This window comes from Pseudophryne corroboree, chromosome 4, assembly GCF_028390025.1.
Source record: "Pseudophryne corroboree isolate aPseCor3 chromosome 4, aPseCor3.hap2, whole genome shotgun sequence".
NCBI lineage: Eukaryota > Metazoa > Chordata > Amphibia > Anura > Myobatrachidae > Pseudophryne > Pseudophryne corroboree.
This window is the reverse complement of record NC_086447.1, coordinates 751,770,272-751,785,976: the sequence shown is the minus strand read 5'-3', so window position 1 is coordinate 751,785,976 and position 15,705 is coordinate 751,770,272. Positions and strand designations below refer to the sequence as shown.

The 15,705-nt window shown below is 44.5% G+C and overlaps 1 protein-coding gene across 1 annotated transcript in view; it reads right to left on the bottom strand.

Annotated features, from left to right (window-relative positions):
- The window catches only part of SLC24A3 (solute carrier family 24 member 3), a 658,328-nt gene that overhangs the window by 212,119 nt on the left and 430,504 nt on the right, over positions 1-15,705 (bottom strand). The window contains exons 4-5 of the mRNA XM_063918163.1: positions 8,105-8,179; positions 5,093-5,177 (exon numbers count right to left, since the gene is read on the bottom strand). Coding sequence (XP_063774233.1) covers positions 5,093-5,177; positions 8,105-8,179 — 160 coding nt within the window. The remainder of the gene's footprint in view (positions 1-5,092; positions 5,178-8,104; positions 8,180-15,705) is intronic.

Here is a 15,705-nt window from a genome sequence, read left to right as displayed (position 1 = left end):
CCAAGATGAGCCCACCTTCCTTGTGGAGTGGGCATTTACAGATTTTTGGCTGTGGCAGGCCTGCCACAGAATGTGCAAGCTGAATTGTACTACAATTCCAACGAGCAATAGTCTGCTTAGAAGCAGGAGCACCCAGCTAGTTGGGTGCATAGAGGATAAACAGCGAGTCAGATTTCCTGACTCCAGCCGTCCTGGAAACATATATTTTCCGGGTCCTGACAACGTCTAGCAACTTGGAGTCCTCCAAGTCCCTAGTAGCCGCAGGCACCACAATAGGTTTGGTTCAGGTGAGACGCTGAAACCACCTTAGGGAGAAACTGAGGACGAGTCCTCAAATTCCGCCCTGTCCGAATGGAAAATCAGATAAGGGCTTTTACAGGATAAAGCCACCAATTCTGACACGCGCCTGGCCCAGGCCAGAGCCAACAGCATGACCACTTTTTCTGTGAGATATTTTAACTCCACAGATTTAAGTGTGTCAAACCAATGTGACTTTTGGAACCCAAAAACCACCTGGAGATCCCAAAAGTGCCACTAAAGGCACAAAAGGAGGCTGTATATGCAGTACCCCTTTAACAAATGTCTGAACTTCAGGGACTGAAGCTAGTTCTTTTTTGGAAGAAAATTGACAGAGCCGAAATTTGAACCTTAATGGACCCCAATTTCAGGCCCATAGATACTCCTGTTTGCAGGAAATGTAGGAATCGACCCAGTTGAATTTCCTCCGTCGAGCCTTACTGGCCTCGCACCACGCAACATATTTTCGCCAAATGCGGTGATAATGTTTTGCGGTTACATCCTTCCTGGCTTTGATCAGGATAGGGATGACTTCATCCGGAATGCCTTTTTCCTTCAGGATCCGGCGTTCAACCGCCATGCCGTCAACGCAGCCGCGGTAAGTCTTGGAACAGACAAGGTCCTTGCTGGAGCAGGTCCCTTCTTAGAGGTAGAGGCTACGGATCCTCCGTGAGCATCTCTTGAAGTTCCGGTTACCAATTCCTTCTTGGCCAATCCGGAGCCACTAATATAGTGCTTACTCCTCTCCATCTTATCAATCTCAGTACCTTGGGTATGAGAGGCAGAGGAGGGAACCCATACACTGATTGGTACACCCACGGTGTTACCAGAGCATCTACAGCTATTGCCTGAGGGTCCCTTGACGTGGCGCAATACCTGTCGAGTTTTTCCCAACGGTTTATAATCATGTGGAAGACTTCTGGGTGAAGTCCTTACTCTCCCGGGTGGAGGTCGTGCTGAGGAAAACTGCTTCCCAGTTGTCCACTCCCGGAATGAAAACTGCTGACAGTGCTATCACATGGTTTTTCGCCCCGCGACGAATCCTTGCAGCTTCTGCCATTGCCCTCCTGCTTCTTGTGGCACCCTGTCTGTTTACGTGGGTGACTGCCGTAATGTTGTCCGACTGGATCAACACCGGCTGACCTTGAAGCAGAGGTCTTGCTAAGCTTAGAGCATTGTAAATGGCCCTTAGCTTCAGGACATTTATGTGACGTGATGTCTCCAGGCTTGACCATAAGCCCTGGATATTCCTTCCCTGTGTGACTGCTCCCCAGCCTCGCAGGCTGGCATCCGTGGCCACCAGGACCCAGTCCCGCATGCCGAATCTGCGGCCCTCTAGAAGATGAGCACTCTGCAACCACCACAGGAGGGATACCCTTGTCCCTGGTGACAGGGTTATCCGCTGAAGCATCTGAAGATGCGACCCGGACCATTTGTCCAGTAGGTTCCACTGGAAAGTCTTGCGTGGAATCTGCCGAATGGGATTGCTTCGTAGGAAGCCACCATTTTTTACCCAGAACCCTTGTGCATTGATGCACTGAGACTTGGTTCAGTTTTAGGAGGTTCCTGACTAGCTCGGATAACTCCCTGGCTTTCTCCTCCGGGAGAAATACCTTCTTTCTGGACTGTGTCCAGGATCATCCCTAGGAACAGAAGACAAGTCGTCGGAACCAGCTGCGATTTTGGAATATTGAGAATCCAATCGTGCTGCCGCAACACTACCTGAGGTAGTGCTACACCGATCTCCAACTGTTCCCTGGATCTCACCCTTATCAGGGAATCGTCCAAGTAAAGGATAACTAAAATTCCCTTCCTTCGAAGGAATATCATCATTACGGTCATTACTTCAGTAAAGACCCGGGGTGCCGTGGACCATCCCTACGGCAGCGTCTGAACTGATAGTGACAGTTCTGTACCATAACCTGAGATACCCTTGGTGAGAAGGGTAAATTTTGACATGAAGGTAAGCATCCTTGATGTCCCGAGACATCATGTAGTCCCCTTCTTCCAGGTTTGCAATCACTGCTCTGAGTGACTCAATTTTTAATTTGAACCTCTGTATGTAAGTGTTCAAAGATTTTAGATTTTAGAATCGGTCTCACCGAGCCGTCTGGCTTCGGTACCACAATAGTGTGGAATAATACCCCGTTCCCTGTTGCAGGAGGGGTACCTTAATTATCACCTGCTGGGAATACAGCTTGTGAATGGCTTCCAAAACTGCCTCCCTGTCAGCGGGAGACGTCGGTAAAACAGACTTTTGGAAACGGCGAGGGGAATACGTCTCGAATTCCAATTTGTACCCCTGAAATATTACCTGAAGGATCCAGGGGTCTACTTGCGAGTGAGCCCACTGCGCACTGAAATTCATTGAGAACGGGCCCCCACCGTGCCTGAACTTGTAAAGCCCTAGCGTCATACTGAGAGCTTGGCAGAGGCGGAAAAGGGTTTCTGTTCCTGGGAACTGGCTGATCTCTGCAGCCATTTTCCACTCCCTCTGTCACGAGCAGAAAAGAGGAACCCTTTTGTCCGCTTGCCAACCAGGACTGCGCCTGATAATACGGCGTCTTATTTTGAGAGGCTACCTTTTTTAAGGCAATACTTCCAAATGCCGTTTGGAATCCGCATCACCTGACCACTTTACTGGTATAATTGGACAACGCACTTATACTTGATGCCAGTCGGCAAATATTCCGCTGTGCATCATGCATATATAGAAATGCATCTTTTAATTGCTCTATAGGCAATAATATACTGTCCTTATCTAGGATATCAAATTTCCAGTCAGGGAATCCGACCACGCCAACCCAGCACTGCACATCCAGGCTGAGGCGATTGCTGGTCGCAGTATAACACCAGTATGTGTGTAAATACATTTTAGGATACCCTCCTGCTTTCTATCAGCAAGATCCCTAAGGGCGGCCATCTCCAGAGAGGGTAGAGCCCTTGTTCTTACAAGCGTGTGAGCGCCTTATCCCCCTTAGGGGGTGTTTCCCAACGCACCCTAACCTCTGGCGGGAAAAGGTATACTGCCAATAACTTTTTAGAAATTATCAATTGTTATCGGGGGGAAACCCACGCATCATCACACACCTCATTTTATTTCTCAGATTCAGGAAAACTACAGGAAGTTTTTCCTCACCAAACATAATACCCCTTTTTTTGGTGGTATTTATATTATCAGAAGAGTGTAAACTTTTTCCATTGCCTCAATCATGCAATGTGTGGCCCTATTGGAAATCACGGTTGTCTCTTCACCGTCGACACAGGAGTCAGTATCCGTGTCGGCGTCTGTATCTGAGGTAACGGGCGCTTTAGAGCCCCTGTATGAGACGTCTGGACATGCACAAGCTGAGTAGCCGGCTGTCTCATGTCAACCACTTTTATACAAAGCTGACACTGTCACGCAATTTCAACAGTACATCCACTCAGGTGTCGACCCCCCAGGGGGTGACAACACTATTACAGACACTCTACTCCGTCTCCTCATCATTTTTCTCCTCATACATGTCGACACAAACGTACCGACACACAGCACACACACAGGGAATGCTCTGATAGAGGACAGGACCCCACTAGCCCTTTGGGGAGACAGAGGGAGAGTTTGCCAGCACACACCAGAGCGCTATATATATACAGGGATAACCTTATATAAGTGTTTTTCCCTTTATAGCTGCTGTATTGTTTATACTGCGCCTAATTTGTGCCCCCCTCTCTTTTTTAACCCCTTTCTGTAGTGTAGTGACTGCAGGGGAGAGCCAGGGAGCTTCCCTCCAACTGAGCTGTGAGGGAAAATGGCGCCAGTGTGCTGAGGAGATAGGCTCCGCCCCTTTCTCGGCGTCCTTATCATCCGTTTTCTTGTATGTTTTGGCAGGGGTTAAATGCATCCATATAGCCCAGGAGTTATATGTGATGCATTTATTTTAGCCATAAAAGGTTTTCTATCGATTTATTGCGTCTCAGGGCGCTGCCCCCCCAGCGCCCTGCACCCTCAGTGACCGGAGTGTGAAGTGTGCTGAGAGCAATGGCGCACAGCTGCGGTGCTGTGCGCCTACCTTTATCTGAAGACAGGAAAGTCTTCTGCCGCCGATTTTTCCGGACCTCTTCGCTCTTCTGGCTCTGTAAGGGGGCCGGCGGCGCGGCTCCGGTGACCCATCCAGGCTGAACCTGTGATCGTCCCTCTGGAGCTAATGTCCAGTAGCCTAAGAAGCCCAATCCACTCTGCACGCAGGTGAGTTCGCTTCTTCTCCCCTTAGTCCCTCGATGCAGTGAGCCTGTTGCCAGCAGGTCTCACTGAAAATAATAAACCTAAACTAAAACTTTCACAAAGAGCTCAGGAGAGCCCCTAGTGTGCACCCTTCTCGTCGGGCACAGAAAATCTAACTGAGGCTTGGAGGAGGGTCATAGGGGGAGGAGCCAGTGCACACCAGGTGATCCTAAAGCTTTCTTTAGATGTGCCCTGTCTCCTGCGGAGCCGCTATTCCCCATGGTCCTTACGGAGTTCCCAGCATCCACTAGGACGTCAGAGAAAGGTATTAAATCATACTTGCTGAATGCTGCTAGACTCCTGAATTTCGGCAAGTACACTTGTACTCCTTTCACACATGCATTGTACAGCAGGGGGAAGGGCCGCAATGACCCAACTCATGTCACCAGACCACCCCCAAGGGTCACATAGGACCCCCACTACTGGTTACAATGTCAGCAAGTATGTATTCCATAGTATGAGGTAATACCATGTTTGAACACTAGGGCTGGCAAACTCTGTAACATGGATATATGTTTGTAAATAACGTACCTATCACCGATGTAAACAGCTCTGGAGCAGAACTGCCGGCGGCCATGAAGGTAGCTCCTGCCACGTCTTCACTGAGCTGCAACCTCTGTGGGGATGGAAGCAAAGAATAATTACACATACAATTTGTTATAGCATCCAGCTATGCCCAGTTACAGATCTGTCCTCATACATCCAGCCTCAATACGCCATGTAGCGGGAGATGCCTGGCCTGAGTGAGCTGACAGGTCACGTGCAATTCTGTTAGCATCGGGCATCCTTTTTGCCAAAAATGCATCTTATTCACACCGCTATGTGCATAGGACGCACAAGCAGCTTATGCTGATTAAAATGATATGCGGCATGCCTATATACTGTGTGCGTCTGTATCTGCATAGGAAATGGTACGTTAGGAAAACACAGTAACGTACAATTTTGTAAGCAGATGCTATTCGCATAGCAATGTAAAAAAGACGCATTTTAATGCAAAATGTTGCACGAAAAGACGCTCGGTGCTATTACGTTACGCTACGGCATGGCGTGACTAGAAGGGCTGTCTAACGTACAAGGAGCCTACATGTATATGGAAACATGTATGTTAAGACCTGTTTTTAAAAATGTTGCTTTCTGTCCAGTCATTATGTACTGTATGTGGAGACTGCAAGTTTGCAAAGCTAATTCCATCACTGAAATAACCATGCCCCGCAGGGAGACTATCCTGTACCCAGCTACGAGGACTTTAAGTGAATTTAAATATGCATAATGACATTGGAAGCTTTCACAGGCAATTTACTGTTTAGTAAAGCAGGTTAGTAATGAGCAATGCCTGAATGCGATATGCAGCTCACAAGTAAATATAGCTCATAAGGACCACTGTAGAGTTGAAAATAAATTGTGTGTAATTTACATTTTTCTAATAAAAATACAAACATATAGATTATTCAAAGGCATAAACCACCTCTAAACAAGCCCCTTGTTCAATAGTGTCCTCCAAGTTAGTCTCTCAATATCCCATGCCTCCCATTTAATGAACTTGTGATAACAGGGGTAGGGGGGGGGAGGGGGAGGGGGAAAGCTACAGACCTCCCATTTTATGTAATCCTTGTATAAAACATTCTGTACTACCATTGCGGAACTACCAGGCGTATGGCCAATTCAGGCCCCAGGACTGAGGGGGCCTGGCACAGAGCAGACAGAGCTCTGATAAAAGTTACAAAGCTACTGTGCTCATTATATAACGTGACTGTGGTTGCAATGGTAGTTCATGATATTGGACCTGATTCAGATGCAGTTGCACCTTTGATGGTGTTGCAACTGAGCGATTAATGTAGATTGCGCATACGTCGTGGCCACAGTGTGCACACACCAAGGTACCTTTGCGATGCCGCTCTAAGTGAGGAATCAGGTGCAGAATGACAGGAAGAGGCCATTTGGGGGAGGTACTACACTTGTGATGCCTCGCAGTTCCGTCACAAAAAAAAAATCGCTGCTGCGTCGGCACTACGACATCTGAATTGTGCGGAATTATAAATCATTAATAACAGCCTGAAGAAAAAACCAAAAGAGAAATGTTGAACACCAACATTCCTCACACATTTTCATGCGATTAGTGTTTTAAATTATTTAAACATAAACTATGTGGATGATCTTTAAAATTAAGTACTATGTGCTTCTGTATGATAAGTGGGCAAATTCTCCACGGCAAAACAGCAGAACAGTTATGTAAATAACACATTTTTTTTTATCTTTTATGGTGTTCATAGATTGAGGCAACCTGGTTTTCCTCACAAAGTTTCCAGAGGCATAGGAATACTTTATCACACATACACTTAAACCACATATCCACAGCAGTTGGCAGGTGTTCCATTATACCCATTTCCATATCTACTTCCTGTCAGAAAAGAATGGCCACCCCATATTTGGCAACAAAGGCAACTTATCACTTCTTACTTTCTATGAAAAAAGAACCGGTAGTCAGAAAAAGGGACCGGCACTCACCTAACATTGGACCTAATTCAGACCTGATCGCTGTTATGTGAAATAGCACAGTGGATGATTATCGAATGACTGTGCATGTGTACGGATCATAATGCGCAGGCGCGAGGCCAAACTGCGAAAAAATCCTGCGTCTTTTTTAATGGCTAGGCGAATGCAGGCTGACTGACAGGAAGCAGACGTTTGTGGGTGGTAACAGGCCGTTTTCTGGGAGTGTCAGGAAAAACGCAGGCGTTCCTAAGTGTTTTCAGGGCGGGTATGTGACATCAGCTCTGGCCCGATCAGCCTGTTTCTATCGCACTGTAGGAGTAGGTCCTGGGCTACGCACAGACTGGAAATATAATTTGATGGTGAGTGAGTTGCGAACGGATTTGCAGCTGACCGGCGTTTGCAAAGCTTTTTGCAAGGCATACGCAGACTTGCACAGTGCAGCTTTTCACTCTGGCTGGGTGGCGACTATCCGATCACAAACTTCTGCAAATTCGCAGAGGTGCGATCGGGTGTGAAGTAGGCCCATTGCAAAGTGACACAAGATTGCATACTCTGGTAGCCTGCAGATGCTTATTTTATTACTGAAATTATTTCACAGAAGGATAAAAAATTCCAACAAAACCAAAGCGCAAAATAGTCCCTCTTGGCACTCTGGGTCCTGTGTGACTTGGCCGCTCATTTTTTTACACTAAAAATATGCGTCTTATTTGGATAAATAAAACAAATGGGAGCGACATATCTTCATTGCTAGCATATACTGATCAGTGGGGTGTGCGCCATTCATACATCTGTGTGTGAATGAGTCTGAATCTGTATAAAAAAGGCCGTATAGTGAAGGGTCTCACGCACTATGGCATAAAGATGCTTACTGTATGAGGACATATTTGTATGATAAAGGTTCAAATATTAATCTGCAGATCATTAACAAAAGGGGGTTCTGAATACTTACATTTGCATAAAAATATGTTATTTCCGCAATTATACCAATGAGCACAAGGCAGGAATGGAAAAGCTTTCACATAGAAAAATAGTCTCTTAATTCATACTTACTTCAGAAATCTTTTCCAAGGACGGGACGAAGAAGTCATCACAGACAATAGCGAGAGCGTAGAACATGTACATTGCCTGCGGGAATAATAGAAAGGACTAGATTCAGACGTGGTTATAATCAGTCACCCGAAATCTGCCCTAGCTTACACAATTCATGTCATGTATAATTAGCTGGTCACAGGGAACAGTGGTTTGAGCGTAAATCCATTTACAAGTACAGAGCACAGATACAGATTTTCTGGATTTCCTGAGACAATATTCGTGACACAATTTCATTCTCATTATACTTTACCGTCCTATTAACCTTGCTCTTCCTCTTAACCGGGTATAATTACAAAAAAAAAGAAACCATATGTATGACGGAAATACACCCAGAAAATTGACCTATTTAGGAAGGATCACAACAGTACATATACAACCTCGCAGAGACAATCCAGCAAAGCCTGGATGTGCAAAGACATCTAGAACTGGACGGTGTAGCAGTAAGAGTATCAAAAGGCAGCTGAGTATCATGGTCAGCAGTCATGAATTGTTTTCTATTTATGCGATAGGAAATCATTATTATTGCTGACTATCCATAAATATAAACCTACAGGATATCACAGCTGCAGGCGCTAAATGAAAGAAGCCGCTTAGAAGTGAGCATTGATCAGTAGGCGGTCTGATTCCCAAGCCAAGTCAGGACATTTGTTTTGTTTGCTTTTTCCAGTGCAAAGGGCTCTGGGTAAATATATTGGGGGTCATTCCGAGTTGTTCGCTCAGTAATTTTTTTCGCATCGCAGCGATTTTCCGCTTAGTGCGCATGCGCAATGTCCGCAGTGCGACTGCGCCAAGTAAATTTGCTATGCAGTTAGGAATTTTACTCACGGCTTTTTCATCGTTCTGGTGATCGTAGTGTGATTGACAGGAAGTGGGTGTTACTGGGCGGAAACTGGCCGTTTTATGGGTGTGTGCGGAAAAACGCTACCGTTTCTGGGAAAAACGCGGGAGTGGCTGGAGAAACGGAGGAGTGTCTGGGCGAACGCTGGGTGTGTTTGTGATGTCAAACCAGGAACGACAAGCACTGAACTGATCGTAGATGCCGAGTAAGTCTGGAGCTACTCAGAAACTGCTAAGAGAGGTGTAATCGCAATATTGCGAATACGTCGTTCGCAATTTTAAGAAGCTAAGATTCACTCCCAGTAGGCGGCGGGTTAGCGTGAGTAAATCTGCTAAAAGCAGCTTGCGAGCGAACAACTCGGAATGACCCCCATTGTTAAAAAGTGACAGGTTCTCTTTAACTTTTGAAGATACTATGTCTACTTATAAACTAGATGTGTCTTCCTTAATATTTCCTTTGAAAGAATTATAATGGAAATTTGTCTGCTTGGAAGCATATAAATAATAGGATTGATATGACCAAAAATTAAATATATGCCCTTGAGTTCACTTTAGTTACAATGAAGAAAAAAAACAAGCCTTCTTTTTGGTACATTTATACTGTGAAAATAATCAATTGTCCTCGCATGAAAGACTCCAAGCAGCCTTTATACTTTGACTATTGTGTTTAGAATCTCCAGAAAATATGAAAGATTTATTCCTCACTTTCATGGCATTGTGTGAATGGAAGGGATAAATTCTGCATGCGCTTGTAGCTGTTTAATGTCCTTGTGTCCTTATATGTCATGAAAATGACCAGAGTGGAAGAATGCACAATCTCGGATCATCCAAAACTGCCGTTCTGCTTTATCTGTTTGTCTTTTTATAGTACAGTATGCTGCTGGGACCTTTGTGTGCTCTCTAACCCACCACTGATAGAGAGAAAGGGACAGATCATCCATTGATGCACTTGTCACCTCAGAACTCTGTACTTATTGCCTCAGGGAAGACTGTGAACTCAAGATTGTATTCTACTGTGACTGAAATTTAGTTTTTTCTCCCTTTCTACTGCACAACTGTTATAGCATGTATGATAACTGTTTTGTTCATATGTTTGTAAATCCAGTCAGAAGGATAGAGACATGTGAGTTCACTGCTGTGCTATTTATTCCATCACCAACTCCAGACACACTGCACACTGGACCACCCACATCCCAGCATCCCCCTGGTCCTAGGGACCATCACTGAAGATTCAGGCTTACACAGATTAGTAAGGGAGTGTCTACAAATATTAAGCATTCTAATACACTAACATCACATCCTCTTTTCTTTAAAGATAAGCCCTATACGCTTCAATGCAACAATTAACAACGTCATATTAAGAACATCATCCAACACGTTTCAATGAGTCTCTCAGGTCTGCGTATTTCCCTTTTGGGTCTTTCATACACAGTCTGTGTTTCATCAACCATGTTGGACCTTTCTAGAATCGTGGTTGGTTCACCATTATCAGGATCATCATAGATGTCAGATGAAGGGTATTCTTCAGTCATGTTGTCTTCATTATGGTTAGGTTGAGATCTTAAATCCACCCGATTTCTTCTTACTTCCGTTCCATGCTCTGTACGTATAGTATAAGATCTTGGTGCTACTTGTGCTTGCACAATACCTTTCTGCACCCAAATACCTTTCTCGTGATCTCTGAGACGGACTTGGTCACCCGATTTTAGATCAGATAAGCTTTTTGCTCGCCTGTCATGGAACAGTTTCTGTTTCGCCTGTTGACGTTCCTTACTCAGTCTGACCAATGCTGAGTTATGTGTATTAAACAGTTCATCATGTATCGGGAGATTTGCTCTAATCCTCCTTCCGATCAGCATTTGTGCAGGAGAAAGTCCATTCTGTAAAGGTGTACTGCGGTAGATTAAAAGACTTTTGTAGAAATTTTCTTTACCTTCTTGAGCTTTTTTCATGAGACTCTTTACAGTTTTTACTGAACTTTCCACCAACCCATTTGAGCGTGGATAGTGGGGACTTGACGTAGTATGGACAAATTCCCACTCATCAGCAAATTGTCTAAATTTAGCACTGGAAAACTGAGGACCATTGTCAGTGAACACTTCCATAGGAACACCATGCCTTGCAAAGATTGACTTCATGCAATTGATTACAGCTATACTAGTAGTTGTATGTAGTGTCTTCACCTCAGGGTAGTTAGAGTAATAATCAGTCACGACAATGTACGTTTTCCCATTACAATCAAACAAATCTGCGCCAACTTTCTGGTACGGTCTCTCTGGCACTGCGTGAGGACTCAGTGGCTCGACTTGTTGTTTCGGTCTATATGTAAGACATAATTCACATGTAGCTGTAGTCTGTGCTATGTCTTGGTTCATTCTTGGCCAATACATAACTTCACGCGCTCTCCGCTTACATTTTTCTTCTCCTAAGTGGCCTTCATGTATCTTGCACAGCATAGTTTTTCTTAGTCGTGCAGGTATGACAAACCTATTGCCTTTGTAAATAATACCATCGACAACTGTAAGGTCACTGGTGTACATCCAATAATCATGGATAGACAGCAGGCACACATGTTTTTCTGCTGGCCAACCTTTCAGAATGATATCTTTCAACACTTTCATTGTGTCATCTGTCTCAGTTTCTTTCCTAATCTGTTCTTGTCTTGCAAGAGACACTGGTAGAGAAGCTACGATCAAATTAACATAGGCTTCTATCTCTTCATCCATCAGACTTTTGGAACCTTCACTTTTGTCCACAGCACGAGAAAGTGTATCAGCAATGTACATGTATTTGCCGGGACAGTACAGCAAGTGTACATCATATTTCTGTAGTCTGATAAGCATTCGTTGAATTCTCATGGGACAGTCATGTAATGATTTAGTCATGATAGCTACCAATGGCTTGTGGTCAGTTTCCACTGTAAATGTTTGACCATACACAAACTGATGAAATCGCTCACATGCATATGTGATCGCTATAAGTTCTTTTTCTATCTGAGCATACCTTGTTTCAGCACTTGTCAGTGCTCTTGATGCATAGATTAATGGTTGCCATGTATCCTCATGTTCTTGTAACAGCACTGAGCCTAGGCCAAATTGTGAAGCATCTGCTGAAATTCTTATTCTTTTCGCAGGATCAAAGAATTTTAGCACTGGTTGCTCTGTAATGATCTGTTTCAAGTTTTGCCAACTTTCTTCTTGTTCATGTGACCACATCCACTCGTTATCTTTGTCCAACAACCATCTGGAGAGGCTGTTCGTTCAGAGAGTTGAGAAATAAACTTTCCTAAGTAAGTAATCATTCCTAGGAATCTTCTGATGTCGTCTTTGTTGTTAGGACGTTCCATGTTCACTATGGTTGATATTTTCCTTGGGTCTGGTTTTACACCTTGATCCGAGACCACGTCGCCCATAAAGGTAAGTGAACCACGCTAAATTCACATTTGTCCTTGTTTAGCTTTAGATTCACTTTCTTGACAAGTTCCATTACTTGTCTCAATCTAGAATCATGTTCTTCCTTTGTAGATCCCCAGACAATAATGTCATCCATCATTGTTTCAACACCTGGAATATGTTCAAAAATCATGTGTATCTTTTTGTGATATACTTCTGGAGCAGACAATGGCCCTCATTCCGAGTTGTTCGCTCGCTAGCTGCTTTTATCAGCATTGCACACGCTAGGCCGCCGCCCTCTGGGAGTGTATCTTAGCTTAGCAGAATTGCGAGCGAAAGATTAGCAGATTTGCGAATAGAAATTTCTTAGCAGTTTCTGAGTAGCTCCAGACTTACTCAGCCATTGCGATCAGTTCAGTCAGTTTCGTTCCTGGTTTGACATCACAAACACACCCATGGTTCGCCCAGACACTCCCCCGTTTCTTCAGACACTCCCGCGTTTTTCCCAGAAACGCCAGCGTTTTTTCGCACACTCCCATAAAACGGCCAGTTTCCGCCCAGAAACACCCACTTCCTGTCAATCACACTCCGATCACCAGAACGATGAAAAATCCTCGTTATGCCGTGAATAAAATACCTAACTTTTGAGTAAAATAACTAAGCGCATGCGCTCTGCGACCCTTGCGCATGTGCAGTAAGCGACTAATCGCAATATAGCAAAACTCGGCAATGAGCGAACAACTCGGAATGAGGGCCAATGGCCCTCATTCCGAGTTGTTCGCTCGCTAGCTGCTTTTAGCAGCATTGCACACGCTAGGTAGCTGCCCTCTGTGAGTGTATTTTAGCTTAGCAGAATTGCGAACGAAAGATTAGCAGATTTGCGAATAGAAATTTCTTAGCAGTTTCTGAGTAGTTCCAGACTTACTCAGCCATTGCGATCAGTTCAGTCAGTTTCGTTCCTGGTTTGACATCACAAACACACCCAGCGTTCGCCCAGACACTCCCCCGTTTCTTCAGACACTCCCGCGTTTTTCCCAGAAACGCCAGCGTTTTTTCGCACACTCCCATAAAACGGCCAGTTTCTGACCCAGAAACACCCACTTCCCGTCAATCACACTCCGATCACCAGAACGATGAAAAATCCTCGTTATGCCGTGAGTAAAATACCTAACTTTTGAGTAAAATAACTAAGCGCATGCGCTCTGCGACCCTTGCGCATGCGCAGTAAGCGACTAATCGCAATATAGCGAAACTCGGCAACGAGCGAACAACTCGAAATGAGGGCCCTAGTCACTGGCTTTTCTAGTGTTAGGTCTTGCTCTCTCAGCAATCTCTCTCTGAGTCCATTATCAGGTATTCCACAGACAATACGATCTCTAATCAGTGAATCCTTTAAATCACCAAACTTACAGGTATTACTGAGTGATTGCAGCTATGTAACATACTGATCAAATCCATCTACAGACTTCTGATCACATGTGAAAAACTTATATCTATCATATGTCACAATTTTCCTTGGCACAAAGTAATCTTCAAACTTTTGCATTATAGAAGATAGCACCATATTCTGCCCCTCATCAAACTGAAAACAATTATAAATGTCCAGCACATCCTCTCCTATCACATGGAGGAATATGGATGCCTTCGTTTTGTCAGCCTCTGTATCATCTCCACATGCAGCAAGATATATATTAAACCTTTGCTTAAATCTTTTCCAGTTTCAGACAAGTTACCAGACATCAGCATGCCGATTGGAGGAGCCATTTTATCCATGGTTACTCACTGTTTGAAGAGAGGAGCACATGGCAGGCTTTGCAGACACTGAGTATCACAGCCTTACAGACTTCTGCAAGATTCTTTCACACTCTGAGAGCACTAGCAGTCCAAGTTAAACTTCTTCTGACACCATGGGGGTCATTCCGAGTTGTTCGCTCGCAAGGCGATTTTAGCAGAGTTGCTCACGCTAAGCCGCCGCCTACTGGGAGTGAATCTTAGCATCTTAAAATTGCGAACGATGTATTCGCAATATTGCGATTACACACCTTGTAGCAGTTTCTGAGTAGCTTCAGACTTACTCGGCATCTGCGATCAGTTCAGTGCTTGTCGTTCCTGGTTTGACGTCACAAACACTCCCAGCGTTCGCCCAGACACTCCCCCGTTTCTCCGGCCACTCCTGCGTTTTTTCCGGAAACGGTAGCGTTTTTTCCCACACGCCCACAAAACGGCCTGTTTCCGCCCAGTAACACCCATTTCCTGTCAATCACATTACGATCGACAGACCGATGAAAAAGCCGTGAGTAAAATTCCTAAGTGCATAGCAAATTTACTTGGCGCAGTCGCAGTGCGAACATTGCGCATGCGCATTAAGCGGAAAATCGCTGCGATGCGAAGATTTTTACCGAGCGAACAACTCAGAATGAGGGCCCATGTTTTGTTCATATGTTTGTAAATCCAGTCAGAAGGATACAGAGACATGTGAGTTCACTGCTGTGCTGTTTATTCCATCACCAACTCCAGACACACTGCACACTGGACCACCCACATCCCAGCATCCCCCTGGTCCTAGGGACCATCACTGAAGATTCAGGCTTACACAGATTAGTAAGGGAGTGTCTACAAATATTAAGCATTCTAATACACTAACATCACAATAACTGCAACCCTTTCTACTGCACAACTGTTATAGCATGGGTGATAACTGCAACCCTTTCTATTGCACAACTGTTATAGCATGGGTGATAACTGCAACCCTTTCTATTGCACAACTGTTATAGCATGGGTGATAGAGTTCTGCAAAGCCTCTAGCAATATGAGAACTTAAAGCAGTAATTTTGTTTACAAATGAGGTATGTGTTTTAACATAAATTACAGGATATAAGAAGAATCTTGTTGTTGTTTTTTTCCATTGTGCTATGAATAATTTCAAATTCAGTTCAATACAGTAACATGAACTACCAAGGTAACCATAGCCACATGACATATGATTTAGAAAGCAGAGATGCTTTGGCATGCCCCTCTGAGCTCTATCTAAATTGCAACCTATAGGATTAATGAACATGTTAAACTATTATAAGGGGCAGTACGGATGGTGTAATGGTTAGCATTACTGCCTCACAGCACTGAGGTCATGGGTTAGATTCCCACCATGGCTCTAACTGTGTGGAGTTTGTATATTCTCCCCGTACTTGCGTGGGTTTCCTCCGGGTACTTCGGTTTCCTCCCAGAATCCAAAAATATACTGGTAGGTTAATTGGCTACCAACAAAAATTGACCCTAGTGTGAATGTGTCTGTGTGTACATGTGATAGGGAATATAGATTGCAAGCTCCAC